The 16,899-nt window shown below is 40.3% G+C and overlaps 2 protein-coding genes across 2 annotated transcripts in view; one reads left to right on the forward strand and one right to left on the reverse strand.

Moving 5' to 3' along the window:
- Window positions 1–16,899, reverse strand: part of NT5C2 (5'-nucleotidase, cytosolic II) — a 266,169-nt gene that overhangs the window by 148,353 nt on the left and 100,917 nt on the right. The gene's annotated exons all lie outside the window — the stretch shown is intronic.
- Window positions 536–11,744, forward strand: INA (internexin neuronal intermediate filament protein alpha). The gene is made up of 3 exons (XM_069098859.1): window positions 536–1,654; window positions 9,502–9,626; window positions 10,820–11,744. Exons 1-3 carry the CDS (start codon window positions 599–601, stop codon window positions 11,124–11,126), a joined length of 1,488 nt encoding a protein of 495 aa, XP_068954960.1. The 5' UTR covers window positions 536–598; the 3' UTR covers window positions 11,127–11,744.

The following is a 16,899-nucleotide window of genomic DNA, read 5'->3' on the forward strand; positions in this document are numbered from 1 at the left end:
TGTCTTCTGAGAGGAGATGCTACCCTCAATTAGATGGCCCCAACCTAATGGGGCAGAGACTTCCAGAATTCGGGGGTGAGGGATGTTTGGAAAGAAAAGGGGAGGGGACTCCAGGATCGTGGCAAATCATGGGCAGAATGACAATATAGTATCCGGTAGGATGTGCAAAGCTGAGGGGATGGTCAAGGTTGGTTTGGAGACCGGAGTGTCAAAATCACTTCTCTCCGGACCTCGGTGCAAGGAAAAATGGGCTGGCGGAGAGCCAGGCTGCATCTTCTTAGAGAGGGCACACAGCTTCCGCCTGTAGTCTTGGTCCTCCAGGTCCTTTGGTCAGAGAGGCCACGCAGCTCCAGGCACTGCGCTGCGGCAGTGCGATTCTCCACCCTCCCACGACATCCCCCCCAACCCTCACCCCACCTCCATCACTCACCACTCCCAGCTCTCCCTTCTCCATGGACCTTCCCTTTCCATGGTTCCTGCGAACGCCCCGCCTCCAACGCTTCTCTCCCAGCCCCGCCTCCAGCGCCTTATAACTCCGGTGCCCCGAGCCGCGATCTGCCTAGTCTTTTGCTCAGTACCCTCGCAGTCCACCTGCACGATGAGCTTCAGCTCGGACCATTATCTTTGCTCCTCCTCCTACAGGAAGGTGTTTGGGGATGGCTCACGCCTCTCCTCGCGCTTCGGGGGCAGCGGTGCCGGGAGCTTCAGGTCACAGTCTCTGTCCCGCTGCAATGTTGCCTCTTCGGGAGCCTGTTCCGCCTCCTCTTCTCTGGGGCTGGGGCTGAGCTACCGCCGGACTGGGCCCGACAACCTGGACCTGAGCCAGGCAGCAGCTCGCAACAATGAGTACAAGATCATCCGTACCAACGAGAAAGAGCAGTTGCAGGGCCTCAACGACCGCTTTGCAGTGTTCATCGAAAAGGTGCACCAGCTGGAGACCCAGAACCGTGCGCTTGAGGCTGAACTGGCGGCACTGCGGCAGCGCCACGCCGAGCCCTCGCGCGTTGGCGAGCTGTTCCAGCGCGAGCTGCGGGAGCTCAGGACCCAGCTGGAGGAGGCTAGCTCCGCGAGGACTCAGGCGCTGCTGGAGCGGGACGGGCTGGCCGAGGAGGTGCAGCGGCTGCGGGCGCGTTGCGAGGAGGAGAGCCGCGGGAGAGAGGGCGCAGAGCGCGCCCTAAAGGCGCAGCAGCGAGATGTGGACGGTGCCACCTTGGCACGGCTGGACCTGGAAAAGAAGGTGGAGGCGCTGTTAGATGAATTGGCCTTCCTACGGCAAGTGCACGAGGAGGAAGTGTCTGAGCTGCTGGCGACGCTGCAGGCATCGTCCCAAGCCTCGGCCGAGGTGGACATGACCGTGGCCAAGCCAGATCTGACCTCGGCGCTGCGGGAGATCCGTGCCCAGTACGAATCTCTGGCCGCCAAGAATCTGCAATCCGCTGAGGAGTGGTACAAGTCTAAATTCGCCAACTTGAACGAGCAAGCGGCGCGCAGCACCGAAGCCATTCGAGCCAGCCGTGAGGAGATCCACGAGTACCGACGCCAACTACAGGCACGTACCATCGAAATCGAAGGACTCCGGGGCGCCAATGAGTCCCTGGAAAGGCAGATCCTGGAGATGGAGGAAAGGCACAGTGCTGAGGTGGCTGGCTTTCAGGTAAGTGGTGCCAGACTACATTCTTCACTAGTGACTCCTGCGTGGGTAAAAGTGGAGGTCCATCAACACTGGCTTGTGCTTATACCTTGAGCAACCGAAGGGTCCCCTATCCAAGTGATTGATCCTAATCCTCCTCTTGAAAATCAAGCTCTTCTCCCTAACCCCTCCCAAAATGGACATTGTCACACAATAGTGGAGAGAGCAGCCTTTATTTTCCTCTAGTATTGATTTTCTGAAAAATACGATGGACTAAAAAAAAAAAACTAAGCTAGCAGCCTACCACACCCTTCTCCTAACGTAGACAATAGTGATTATATTAAAGAAGAGGTGGGGATGAAAAGGGAACAGAGTGATTGATCTATTCGCTTGCCTTTGCCTTTCACGCTCCTAGAGTTCGGGTCCCAATTTACACCTCTGGGGCAGCCCTTTTGCTAAGAGTCCCTATGGGGGCTGAGCGCTATAGGTTAAAAGGCGAAAACGCTACGGCTGCTGTCCATGGTACTATGCCAGTCTTAACATCTTTCGATTTTCCCTGTTTCTCAGCAGTGATAGATTTCCCTCTATCTTTGGCCTGTGTAGTCTTGGTTATGGCTCTCTAGACAATTGCCTTCAACCCCCCCACGCTCTAGTTGTATATTCTTGGCCACCTGCGGTCGTTCATGGGAGGCATAAAATTTTGCTTTTGTTTAGTGCTTTTACAGAAACCTTTGCATTACAGTGAGATTCTGTTTTAAAGCATCCTTTTCCCTTACTTTTACTTATTTATTGGTTGATTGTTGTAACTCAGGAACTGAACTACAGAGGCTGGGGCTTCTTTGTTGTAAGGCAGTTGTAGGCATTTATTTGTTCCTCTTCACCTGTCCTTTATGCTCTGAAAAGATATTTCCTATTTGTTCCTCCTCCACCTCCAGCAAACAATGGCTACTGCATCTTCAGATTTGCTGTGGGATGTGTCTGGTTGACCAGGCAAGGGACAAAAGGCAGCAGTATGGGTCCAGGAGGAGGGAAGTATTAGCAAAGAATGGTAATTTTGTGACTTTCCTTAGGGTACAATAAAGCCTCATTAATTTGGTCTCCATTAATTCATAAATTTGGGATAATTCAGCCTGATTTGGGTTGAATTTTGCACTCTTACACTATTTATGAATAAAGTATTTGAGAAAAATTATTTGTGTAAATAAGATGGGAGTCATTTATCTGAAGAGCATGAACTGTTTTTAACGTCTATGAAACATTGTCTGCAAACATATTACTACTTTCAAATGAACCTTTCTTTATTCAATACATTTAAAGTGAGTTATTTGTGTTAAAATGTAAATTATTTTTGTTCTTTGTTCCAGTAAGTCTGGGAGTATCTCTATTTTATCTACTGCTAGTAATTACTGAGAATGCATAAAAATAAAGTTGAACTGCATCACAAAATCCTAAAACCCAAGCTTTCTACTAAATATCTGGCTCTGTTCCCAGCCATTCTGAATGAATGAAATCTACTATAATTGGGGTCTAGACTACATTTCTTCTTCCTAGATTCTAGGGAGAAGGACTAGGTGACTCCTGAAAGTATAGCTTTGTTACTCTATGAAAGGGAGGTGCCCAGCCTAGGATAATTTTAAGACACTTCTCCTTTCTGTTTGGTACCATGGTATGCTGTTGGCTAGCATAGCATACAGCTTTTCCTTCCTTGGCCTGGTGGTGGTGAGAAAGAGGAAGGGGTGGTGTTTATTGATGCTTGGTTGTCTGTTTTGCCTTGAAAGGCTTTCAGGGTCACACAATAGCATGGGCAGCCAGACCTGGGTCTGCAGAAAAAATGCGGCATCTGCAGCTCTGCAGTGCTGCACCCCACCCCGCCCCCACTCCTCCTCTCTGCCCCAGCAATTCTTTTCAGGACTAAGTGAAACAGCTCAAGGGACTGAAGTGAGGTGTTGAGACAGATAGTTCAGAGCTATTTCATTTTGCTTGGGTGTGGCTCAGGCCCACCTGGTATCCTAGGAAGGCTGAAGCTGCTGGATATTGTCTTGGCCAAGAAGCAATAATATCTTCTTTCTCAGGGAATTTCATAACAGGTCAAGTCAAAGCACCATGATTTCCTCACTAAAATTCAACTGTCCTGTATTTTTTTCTTTTTTTCCCCCACTGCAGAAGAGAGGATGCCATTGCCTTTTCTTCTGCTTTAAAGAGCAAACAATTAGTGTATTTTCCAGGAGCCCAATGCACATCTTACTTTATAAGCTTGTCCTTACATGGACGTAGGGGAAGGACACAGCAGAACCAGGTTAACAACTATACAGAGAACCCTGCTATACATTAAGCACTGTGCTAGATAAGGGGAAAAGAAGTATTAGGTCATGATCTCTATATTTTAATTGTGGAGGCAACATTCATACATATGAAACAAAGAATAACTCGAGATGACATAATCAAGTGAACAATAGTGTGACAAACTAGGAGTGGTGAAGTAGATCCAGGGAGGGAAGGACCATTGTTATTAAAGTATATCTCAAGTCAAATATAACTACCTCTTTGCAGAGAGTAATTCCAATCCCTGTATCATTTCTCTTATTTTCTTTACATTCTTGGAATGAATGCAAAGTCTTATGGAAGAGCAAAGGGAATAGATTCTCAGACAGAGCTCAGGGACCCAGCCCAATAATGAAAAGACAGCCACAGGTCTTTGAGAGGTGAAGTTGCTTCCTTGAAAGACTTTGCTGATTCTTCTTATTTCATAGGTCTCTGGGGAAAAGGGTAATGGCTGCTGTGCTCTCACCAGGATGAAACTGGAGCTTAGCCTAATTAAATTGTATGTGGGGTCTATCCACTGAAAGTGATAGGGCGGGGTGAGGGAGAAGCAGCAGCATGGAAATATAGAGCCAGAGAAATCTATCTTTGAAATTACAAGCCTGGACAGAGGATTTATTTGTTTTCTGCTTACTCATGGACCTTTTTTTTCTACTTAATTCCATTTCTTAAATCACTCTGAGTGATCTTTCACATTTAGAAATCCCCTTATTCTTCTCTGGATATACTTTATCCTTTGTTTCTGGAAAACAAAGGAAGACAAGAGAGTTCTTTTCCAAAAGGACATATCCTCCTTGTCCTCCATTCATTACTTATGGCTTAGGAAGACATCTTTTACAGAATGACAGCTCTTATCTGACAAAGGTGTGGCCTCAACAAAAGCTGAGAATGTCATCCCAAATAAATAGAGATAGATGTCTCTCGTTGCTCTTTCCTCCTTCTTTTCACCACCATCACCTTTCTCTGTTTTATTCATCTTCTAGACCCTAGCTTTTAGTGCTGATGTCAGTGATTTAAAAAAGAGGTTTCTTAAGGTGATATAAAATCTTTCACTCAACTCCCTCAGGCAGAGCCTGAAGCTCCACAACCCAGGGAAGCAGACTACTGAAATTATACAGTAGTTTTTCATGTGGGCAACACTATCTTGTTTAGCATAAGTGCTGAGTTATCTTCCCATGGTATTTTTGAAAATCTATTCAAGGTATAAATAGAAAACTAAGAAGAGGGAAGAAAGAGTCAGATCAGCTATCAAAGGCATTTCCTGCTACTGAGAGCAAAACCGCACCTTTTATCACAATCTAAATCTCTACAAATAAGCAGAGTACCTGATGCAAATTAAAGTTACTAATCCTAACTCTCACTTTTACCTTCAAATGATTCCTCGATCTCACCTATAGAGGAAGTACAGCTGACAAATAGATAGGAAGAAAAAAAAAAGGTCCATGAAAAGCCAAAGTAGATGTCACACAAAGCCCATAGCTTATACACTATAATTCATACACTAAGATGTTCCCAAATGTTCCACAACCTGCTTACTCTTTACATACAATATCTGGTTCCAGAGCCTATAATAAATTAGGAAAAGCAAATGATCATGCTGCCATGTCCTGACAGAGAGTTGATGACCTCTATATGCAGACTGAGACATGTTGTTCTGTTTGTTGTTTTTTGGACAAGGCCAATGCTCTTATTAACAAAGAAGTGAAGTTAAGCAAAACGACAACTTGATGGTGTCTAACAGCTTATGTCTCATTATGTGTGCTTTCTACTACTTTCCTGTGGGAAGGCAGGTGACTCAGTGGGCCTGAAGACTTATGTTTGTGGGTTCAAATCTGGCCTCAGACACTTACTAGCTGTGTAACCCTGGGCAAGTCACTTAACCCTGTTTGCTTCAGTTTTCCCATCTGTAAAATGAGCTAGAAAAGGAAAAGGCAAACCTTTGCAGTATCTTTGCCAAGAAAACCCCAAATAGGGTCACAAAGAGTCAGTCACGACTGCAAATGACTCAACAACAATATAGCAGGAAAGGATATAGGCCTCTAGAGTCCATTGGGGACTGCATTTATTTAAATACTGATGTCTTTATATTGTCATAATTGTTATGTATATTGTTCATGTGGTTCTGTTACTTTGCTCTGTATTAGTTTCTTTTAGTCTCCTCAAATTTCTCCAAATTCCTCATTAACTAATTTCTCTAATATTTTAATTCTAATACTCTAATAATTAATTAATTACTCTAATATTTTGATGGATCATGGTACATCATTGACGTAGGTACTCCTTTAATTTATGCCATTTACAACCCATCCATGCCAGCCCATCCTATTCAACACATCCACACATACCCACAAAAGACACACATACCCACCCCATGATGTTCTGGGGGCTTTCCTCATCTTAACATTACATAGATACTAATGAAGATTGTCCTTCCTTTATCCCTTCTCTTGTTTTGTGACCAGCACATCTCTTTTCTAGTCAACTCTTTCTTTAATGACCTTTAAACCACTTTTCCAGCATCATTTGTTGTAATGTAGTGCAATCTACTTACATCCACCATGTGCCTTCCCATCACCCTTTCAGTGATTTTCATCTTCAATTCTATGTCTGTGTTTCCATAGCCCTTCCAACATGGCATACATTTGTCTTCAACATGCAAGCTCTCATTTGATTTTATGATAGATAAAAGATATATCTTTGGTTCCAGATTCCTTTCATGTAATAGTGCCTATGGTGAGAATGTTTTATCCTTGTATACAACATTCACTTTTGACTAAGAGAGACTGTCATTAGATTAATATATTTTAATTTTTTAAAAGAGAATTTTCTTTGAAAGCTCTAGATCAGGAGGAAATCCAATAAAACCCAATACAACCATATAATTAAACTAATCATATTAAAATATATATACTTTAAGAAAATGTTGCTCTTTACCTCCTATGGTCTCCCTTTTGTATGTGTACATATAATTTTTGTGCTTGTTTTTTATGTTATAATGGATGTATAGTGGATGTTCCTCTAATTATACTTTTGTTTTGATTTGCATCATTCTGTCTCTTTCCATGTTTCTTTGAATTCCTCAAATTTGTAATTTTAAATAGAGGAATAATGTTTTTTATCATTTTTATTTTTTACTTTTTTAAATGTTCATTGTTTTGAAATTTTGAATTCTAAATTCTCTCCAGCCCCTCCCCAACCCATTGAGAAAGCAGGCAATATGATATCAATCATAAATGTGAAGTCATACAAAAACATATTTCTGTATTAGCCATGTTGCAAAAAAAAAAGCAAATAAAGTAAGTGAAAAAAGATTCATTATTTTTATATACCACATATATTTAACCATTTCTTATGGATAATTTTTTTTAAAGAAAATGGTGGGTAAAGCTGGGGGAAAGTTATGGGGAACTAGAGTAGCAGAGTGTACTGGGTTGAGAATGCTCAAAGAATTGATTTCTAGTGTTAGTGCTATCACTAATTGTGCCCTTTGAGAAATCACTTGACCTTTCTGAACCTCTGGTTCCTCCTCTGCAAAATGAGGATGGTTGGATTCAATAGCTAGAGTCCTTTCCACAACATTCTGATATTTCTGTCCCCATATTATTCAGAACCCATTTGCAAGTCTTTTTTCTGTATGAATGGAATTTCTAGATAGCCAAGGTAGGATTTTGCCCTTTTAGTATGTAGCTTTAATCCGAGGTTTTCAGAGCATCTGAAATATACAAAGGCATCTTATTTTCTGTTTTGAGGAGGAAAAGGAAACAGAAGAGAAACTTATCTCCGGATTTTTTAGAAAGCTGTGGCAAAGATGGAGCAGTGGATAACATACTGGACCTGGAGTCAGGAGGACCTGAGTTCAAATGTAGCCTCAGACATTTACTAGCTGGTGATCCTGGGCAAATTATTTAACCGTGTTTGCTTCAGTTTTCTCATCTATAAAATGAGTTGGAGAAGGAAATAGCAAACTTCTTCAGTATCTTTGCCCAGAAAACCCCAAATGGGGTTACAAAGACTATATATAACACGACTAATTAACAGAACAAAACAGACCAAAAATCAGTTTTGAGTCTTTCATCTCAGACTAATCATGAAACGATCAGGTTTTTTCCCCCCCTCACATGATCTTCATTTCAGGAAAAGGCCTATCTAGCTATTTCATCAGCTTTGGTGGTATCAAAATTGATTAAAATTGAAATAAAAGGTATTGAAATAAAAGTTCCACTGCCCTCCAGGAGTCTTCCTTGCTTTGTCTCCCATGATTCTTTAATGATTTTAGAGCATTTTTTGCTTCCATTTAATTGGTATCTCACCCCACTTATTTTTAAATTATTGTTGATTGTTCTATCACTATTGTCCATCAAGATCTATTCTCTGCTGAGTTCTACTGTTTATAAAATAGTAGGCGGTATAATTTAAGTTCTTTCTGCTGATTCTTAGGGTTTGAAGGTTTGTACATCTTGTAGCATCAACTGTGTTTCTCACCACCAAGGCTGACATTGTTGAACTTAGTACCAAGCAGTTGGAGATGTGAACCTACCCAGCAAATGTAGCGTAGTATAGCTTAGATATCTCATGCACTGACATGCATCATTGTTTTCAGCAAAATAATGCTCAATCTGTTGAATCTTCCATGTCTCCTAAGCCATTGATACACAGTTCAAGACATCACCCTTGTGATGTCATTGGACCTCTTCGAGAACAAAGGACAAACAACAAATAAGCAACAAGCCACTGATACAATTATATATGGTTAGTGATCTCAAATATCCAGCAAATATAATGAGCAACAAATTCAAAGTTTCTTTCTTTCTGGGCCTGGACTTGTACTTAGAAGAATTTGGAGTAGGACCCTATGACATTTAAAAACATATATTGATTCAGTTTTAGTATTTAGCCAAAACAAGTTTTTTTTATTTCATTCTTGACTTTTTTTTTTTTACCAACTAAATAAAAGGCTGTTAATAAAGAGATTCTATAGCAGCTGTTGAGAAATGATTGTAAGGAAATCAAAATGTGAAAAAGATACAGGGCATCCTGGCTAGGCTTGTTGTCTTTCTGTCCTGCTCTTGTCCCAGTAGGAATTTCTTGATTCTGAACTCCTAATGGAGATTGTGGGGTAGAGAAAGGATATGTGGTTATTGGATCTTTAATTTTCCTATTAGATTGTAAGCTCCATGAGGGCAAGGACCATACCTTAAAACTTTACATCACTTCTTGAATCTATAATAATTCACAGAATAAGTTCTTTTTTTAAAAAAAATTATTGATGCATTTTATTTTTATATCACTTACATTTCTCCCTGGGTCTCTCCTCTCTCCTTTTCCCAGAGAGGCATCCCATATAACAAAGAATTTCAGAGGAAACTCTTAATTAGTGCTTGTTGAATGAATAAATAGATGGATGGATGAACAATGTAATGAGACAAACCAGGAGTGGGACAATCCATAGCTGATATTGTGAATTTCCACAATAACCAGAGTCACATACCCCATGGGAGTACCATTGACTTTAGGCTGGTTTGGGCTAACTGATCAGGACTTCTCTTTTGCAGGATAGTATTGGGCAACTAGAGAATGACCTGAGGAACACAAAGAGTGAGATGGCTCGCCACCTGCGGGAGTACCAGGATCTGCTCAATGTCAAAATGGCTCTGGACATTGAGATTGCAGCTTACAGGTAATGCCCAGCTCATAGCCAGTAGTGTTTGAGGCCATTGCTCAGAGTGCCCTAGGTCACCAGAAGTTACAGAACCAATGTGGATATTTGACTGTATTCTATCTTTCTGTTGGTTAAATTAATATACAACAATGTCAACAGTCCTAATGAAACACTTTTTGGCTGTCTCTCCCTCCCCTCAAGCCTAATCTATTCTAGTTGTGCCATTTTGGTCCTTGTAATAAATGTATATAGGTCAAAAACATTCCCACATTGTCCATGTCCCGAAAATAATGTTTCATTCAGCACCCTGGATCCATTGCCTTTCTGTGAGGACATGAGTAACATTTTTCATCATGGGCCTTCTGGAATTGTAATTGATCACTGCATTAACAGAGCTCTTAAGTCTTTCAAAGTTGTCTTTACAATTTTCTTGTTGTGTAAATTCTCTTGATTCAGTTCATTTCACTCTACATCAGTTCATATAAGTCTTCCCTGGCTTCTCTGAAACTCTAACTTTAATAATTTCATATAATAACAATAACAATAATGATAATAACAATTAGCATTTCATTTATATGGCACCTACAATGTGCCTGGCACTTTACAAATATTATCTCATTTGATTCTCACAACAATCCGGGAGGTAGGTGCTTTTGTTATCCCCATTTTACAGGTGAGGAAACTGAGGCAACCAGAGGTTAAATGACTTGCCCAAAGTGACAGAGCTATTAAGTGTCTGAGGTTGAAGTTGAACTCTGGTCTTCCTGACTTCAGGCCCAGAGCTTTATCCATTGTGTCACATATCTCTCTCTCTTTATGGCACAACAATATTCCATTGTATTCATATATATTTTGTTCAGCCATTCCCCAACTGATGGGTACTTTCTTAGTTTCAATTTCCTTGATGCCATTTTGTCTTTGTCTTCAGATTCTGGTACAGCAAATAATTGTGCAACTTTATGTTAGGAAAGTGGAGAAAGATATTAATAAAAATAATCTCTACCATTAAATGTTTATAGTTGAGTTGGGGAGATATAGAACATTTATAATTAACTGTGATGCAAATTACATTTTTTTCAAGTATATATGGTCCTGACTTTGAGTCAGGAAACCAAATCCAGTTGGACCTTTTCGGAATAGCTTGGGGTTGGTGATTTGACCTTTCAGTGACATTTTCTGCTTGTTAATCCTTCTCTCTGCTGCATTCACAGGAAGCTGCTCGAAGGTGAAGAGACCCGATTCAGCACCAGTGGAATGACCATTTCAGGGCTGAATCCACCTCCTAATCCTGGTTATTTGATGTCATCCAGAATGTTTAGTTCAACTTCCTCAAAAGTGTCACCCCCTCTGTTGTCTAAGAAAGAGGAGAAGGAGGAGGAAGCTTCTAATGTGGGCTCCAAGAAGGTTTCTCAGATAGAGGAGAGCTTTGCAGAAATAATGGAGGAAACCATAATATCTACTAAGAAAACCGAAAAATCAAACCTAGAAGAAGTCACCATTTCAAGCCAAAAAATATAGTCAGTGCTTAAAAAAAAAAAATCCAACAACCCGCAAACAAATAACTAATACTTAAGAGGGAATAATACGCATTTGACCTTTTAAATAGCTTCCTCCCCCACCCCCCAAACCAAACACCTGTTACATAGTATAAAATATCTCCAGGCTTTAGTCTCATTTTCAATACTGAATTTTCTCGCAAGCAAGAAAAACTCACTTAGAAGCAGCAGCCTGACTTGCTAGGAGCCAACTCTGTCCTGGAGCAATCACAGAGAAGTTACCCAATATTATGCCCTTCTCATTCAGGCAACAGATGATTCTAAGCCAGAGAAGGTGCCAACTGAGGTGCTAAATCTTCTGTGATCATTGTCATTTGCTATAAGCTAAAATTAAGTCCTACATACACTCACCAGCCTCAGCCCATACCAGTTCACTCACGCTCCTTAGATACATAACAAATCACTGCCAAAGATGAATTAACCTGCCCACATCCTAGGTAACTGCTGCTTAATGCTGTTTGATACAGTGTGAACATTGGCTCCTCAGGTGCTGCTCCAGCTCATCTTCATTCAGAAAAAATAAAAGGCCAGTGAATATTCTTCCCTTTTAAACAATTTCAGGATTTTCAAAAAAGAAAAAGTTTGCCCCTGCAACCCACTATGCCCAGTGGGTGACTAGATGCATTGTGGTCATTTCTGTGATTTATGTGATGACTTCTCATGACCATTTCACATCATCTAACATGTAGTTAAAAAAAGGAACTTGGCAGTGAATGATGCATTTGGATAGTTCTCTTCCCCTTGCATAGAAAATGCTAATATTTCCTAGGGTGATTAGTTTGTGGTTCAGATCCATTCAGTCAAAAATTCACTCTGTTAGGAGTGTAGCCTTTCACCTCAACCTTAGAAGCACATTAGTAATCATTCTAAGCTGTGTGCAGCCTGATAGATTTAGGATAAACTAGAAGAGATATCATTCTAAGAGTGGAGTAGCCAAGGATTCCATTCATTTGTGGTGATGTAGCATGAGTCTGTCCGTGTTCTCATGAGAAGACATATCGTCCCTTAGATAAAGTCACATTTGTATCTTTCCTTCCTTCCAACCAAGGTTCCAGTGAAGCCTTTTCTATGTTCCCTTATAACCCAAGAGTCTCACTGCATATTTTATGTAACTGAGCCTCACCATGACATAAAGTACAGCTAAAGGAAACCATACAAATAAACTCCTTTTCAGTCAATCAAAACCACCAGCAAATAGAAAAGAGGAAAAACATTTGAATTTTCCGTTTCTTAAATTCTGCTCCACCAACAAATTGTCTTGACCTTGAATACAGAGTTGTAGGTGCCCCATTTTCCTGTCTTGGAAGTGGGTCCTATGTGGCCAACCCAGAAAGTCTCCCTAGTGGAGCAGCTTCTGCATCTCACAGCCTTATTTGTGCCGACTGACACCTCCCAAGTATGAAGTAGGAAAATAAAGCCCTAACCGCTTATGATCACTTTCATCACAGCTAAAGAGTTTTGCTTATCTCTTTTTACACATTTTCACTCCAGGGCTCTGTGGTGATAATTATGGTAGTTATAGTTTCGCTAAATGTTCCTGTCCTATTGAATTTAAGGGTTTAGAATAGTCATCTTTCTTCTCTCCCAACTTCTCTTCCTTCTCCTTTCTGATGTAAGACACAAGTTAGTAAAAATAATAATTAAAAAACCCCCACACCTGAACTTCACTCTCATAGTCTGTGTTATTTGTGGTGTGTTATTTTGCTGAGGGGAGGGTTATTTCAGTCTGGCGATACCACACCATTTTGATTGTCTTCTTGCAATGCAAGCACAGTTCAAACCACAGAGTACTCAGGAACCGGACTTTGTTCTGTATGGACACATTTTACATCTCTCTACAAAAGCCCTGACAAACTGTTAATAGCTTCATTAATATTAATACATGCATTATAAATAATTAAACTTATTAATCTTTCCTCCAAAAAACCCCACCCATTCTCTGTATTTCCTTATTTCTGTTCAGGGCACTACCAACCTTTCAGTCACCCAGGTTCACAGCCTCAAAGCTTTCTCTACCCTTCCCTCTCCCTCACCCTCTATCTCCTAATTGCTGAGTCTTATCCATTCTACCCTCCTGACATTTCTTGTACCACCCTACCTTAAGCCTGATCACCTCTAACCAGAACTTCTATCACAACAGCCTCCTAACTGGACTTCCAGCTTTCCATCTCTTCCCTCACCAATCTTTTCTCCATAGACATGCCAAAATAATCTTCCTAAAATACAAATTTGACCATGACACTCCCTGCTCAAGAACTGTCAATCTTGCCTCACCTTATTATATAAAGTCCTTTGTGACTTAGCTCCAAACTCCCTTTCTGGTCTTACCGTATATTACTCTTTTTCATACACTCTATATTCCATTCAAATTGGCCTATTTGCTGTTCCCTGAACTCCCTACCCATCTCCCACTTCTATGCTCTGCATAGGCTGTCCACAAGCCTGGAATGTACTCCCTTCTTACCTCTGCTTCTTAGCTTCCTTCAGGACTCAGCTCAGGTCCCATATCCTATGGAGAGACTTTTCTGATCTCCTTAGTTGTTAGTACCCTCTCTTCTCAAATTATTATCTATATATGTATATGTTTGCATGTTGTATTTCCCTCCCTTAGTAGAATGTAAGCTCCTTGAGGGCAGCAACCATTTTTTATTTTGTCTTTGTATCTCCAAAACCTTTGCATGTAGTAGGCACTTAATAAATGATGTTTAGACTGCATTGGAGTGGATTGATGAGAGCCACAATATACATTGTCCTTCAGAATGCTTTGTCACAGACAAAACCTCAAGCAGAGTATGAATGATTTCCTTGGGGATGAGTGCAATGTCACTTAGAAGTAGTGATAGAAAAACAGTAGCTTATGAAAAGGTTGGAACAAGAGCTTGGCTGATTTTACCTTTACAGATATTCCTGAGAAAGAACATGGTTCTAGCAGAAGTCACTGGATAAAAATACCGCTATAAAGTAAGGTCTCTATCCCAGAATCCTTTGTTTAGCCCAGATATGTGACCTAACTTTGCAGAGTTCAGATCTTGTCTGGGCACAGAAATGGAAAATTCTTCTCAGGCCACTCCAGGATCCAGATGGCCAATATGGGGGTAGATAGATGTCATGTCACTCATGATTAGTATTGATAGGTAAAATAACATTGGCTTAGTACTTTTAGGATTGCAAAACACTTTATATGTTATTTCACGTGATTTTCATAGCAATGCTCTGAGGTAAGTGCTATTATGATTTCCATTTTGCAGAAGGAGAAAATGAAGCATAGAGAAATTAAGTGACTTGCCCAGGGTAACACAGCTAGTAAATGTCTGAGGAAGGATTGAATTGACTGACTCTAGGTCTAGTACTCTATCCAGTAGGCAGATAAGTAACAAATCAAAGTCCAGTGATTAGGACTCCATATCGGAGTAATAAACTTTGGTCTCTCACCTACCTGCTTAGTTATAGCTTAGATTTTCTTACTTAAGAGGAAAAGTCCTTGTAGATGTTTTTATTCTCTCAATTTCATCTAAGAGTACCTGTATACTACTTAAAGAGACTGATGGTATTGCTAATGGGAAGTTAGATCCATAGTTATATAGTTATTTGTAATTCAAATGCCTTCTAAGGACTTGCTGAACTGTCATATCCTAACTAAAATAGATTTTAAGAGGACATTTAGGTTGCTATTTCCAAGAATTATTTGTCCATTGAATCCATCTTTGCCAAGACACTTCCCTAATTGCATCAGTGAAACCTCTGGCAACTGTAACTACCTGACTATGGTAATTTTTTCTCATATTCTTATATCCATTTTTTTCTGATCTCTCTCCTGACTTCCATTCTCACATCTCCAGTTACCTATTGGAATCTCAAATTGGATGTGTTACTGACATATTAAATTCAACAAGTCCAAAAATGAACTCATTATCCTACCCTCCCCATGTTGCACACCTGCCTTCTTCAACTCTCCTTTCTTACTACCTTCCCTATTATTGTCAAAGGCACCATCACTTCTTAGTCCCCCATGCTCACAACCTAGGTGTTATTCTGAACTCTTCTCTCCCCGCCCTCTCCCCCATATTCAATCAGCAGTCAAATCCTGCTGATTCTACTTTCATAAAATCTCTTGTATACATCCCCTTCTCTCCCGACACTACCACCATTCTAGCATCACTGTAAGTAGTAATATAGCAACAGCCTTGAGATTGGTCTTCCTACCCCAAGTTTCTCCCCACTCTGGCCCATCCTCCATTCAAGTATTAAAAAGATGTTCCTAAAGTGTACATCTGACCACATCACTCTCTATTCACTCTGTTTGGCTTTTAAAGCCCTTCATAACCTGGTCCTTGCCAGTCTCCTTATACATTACTCCCTCCATGTACACTGGCCTCATTGCTATTCCCATAAGACACTCCATGTCTCAACGCAGCATTTTTATTGGCTATCCCTATTCCTGGAATTCTCACCTTCTTCACTTCTGCCTCCTGACTTCACTGGCTTCCTTCAAGTCTCAGCTAAATTCCTCTTTCCACAAAAAGCCTTTCCTAGTCCTTAATCTTAGTGCTTCCCTCTGATATTATTTCCATTTTATCATGTATATATCTTGTTTGTACATAGAAATTTCCTTGTTGTCTCACTCCATTAGAGTGTGAGTTCCCTTGAGGGTAAATTTTTTTTTTTGCCTTTTTTTTGTATCCTTAGCATAGTGCACATAGTAGGCCCTTAATAAATGCTTGTTCATGTGATTTGACTTCTCAGTGAACTCTGTGTTCATTCTGTGATCTAAAATGTAAATGAAGACAGACCTTAAAAGCAAATTATAGGACATCAAAGAGATTATAATCAGAATAATCATATGTAACACATGTGGTCAAGAAATGTAAGGCAGAGAGAAGGGAAGCAACTTCAACTATTACCAGCTAATTGGAAAACTATTCAAAACATTTCTAAGAAAATAAAGCAAGCAGACTAAAGAACATATGAATGATACATAGTGTGAACTTCAACTTCAAATGATCTTGGTACTTAAAAGCAATATTCCAAATAATCAAATATTCTGAATCCTGATCATTTCAAATTAGGAGCTCTGCCCTTATGAAGATGCAGAAATCTTTCATCTTATTTTCTTCCTTCATTGTCTCTGGGCAAGTCATTTGATCTCTCTAAGCCTCAGTTTCCTCATCTGTATAATGGGGTTAATAATAGCTTCAAACCTATATTGATCATATAATAGTATATTTACTTTTTGGACCTGATATTTAATAATAATAATAATGATGATGATGATGGCTAGCATCACCTGTGTTATCTCATTTGTCCTCACCACGACCACAAACATGTAGTTTGCATGTAGTATAATAAGTGATTATTAGACCGTATTGGGTTGAATTGATGAGAGCCACAATATATGTTGTGCTTCAGAATGCCTTGTCACAGACAAAACCTCATGCAGAGTATGGATGATTTCCTTGGGGATGAGTGCAAAGTCACTTCGAAGTAGTGATAGAAAAACAGTAGCTTATGAAAAGGTTGGAACAAGAGTTTGGCTGATTTAGCCATTTTAGACATTCGTGAGAATGAACATGGTTCTAGCAGAAGTCACTGGATAAAAATAGTCCTGTAAAGTAAAGGCCTCTATCCCAGAGTCCTTTGTTTGTCCTTAGGTTTAATATATTAAATGTAGTTCCAAAAACTAAATACTGGCTCCAAAAAGTCCTATATAAGTGCTAGCCATTATTATTTTTACTATT

The sequence above is a fragment of the Petaurus breviceps genome, unplaced genomic scaffold, assembly GCF_028583685.1.
Source record: "Petaurus breviceps papuanus isolate PSGF00001 unplaced genomic scaffold, PetGlider_PUasm1.0 37, whole genome shotgun sequence".
NCBI classification, from domain to species: Eukaryota; Metazoa; Chordata; class Mammalia; order Diprotodontia; family Petauridae; genus Petaurus; species Petaurus breviceps.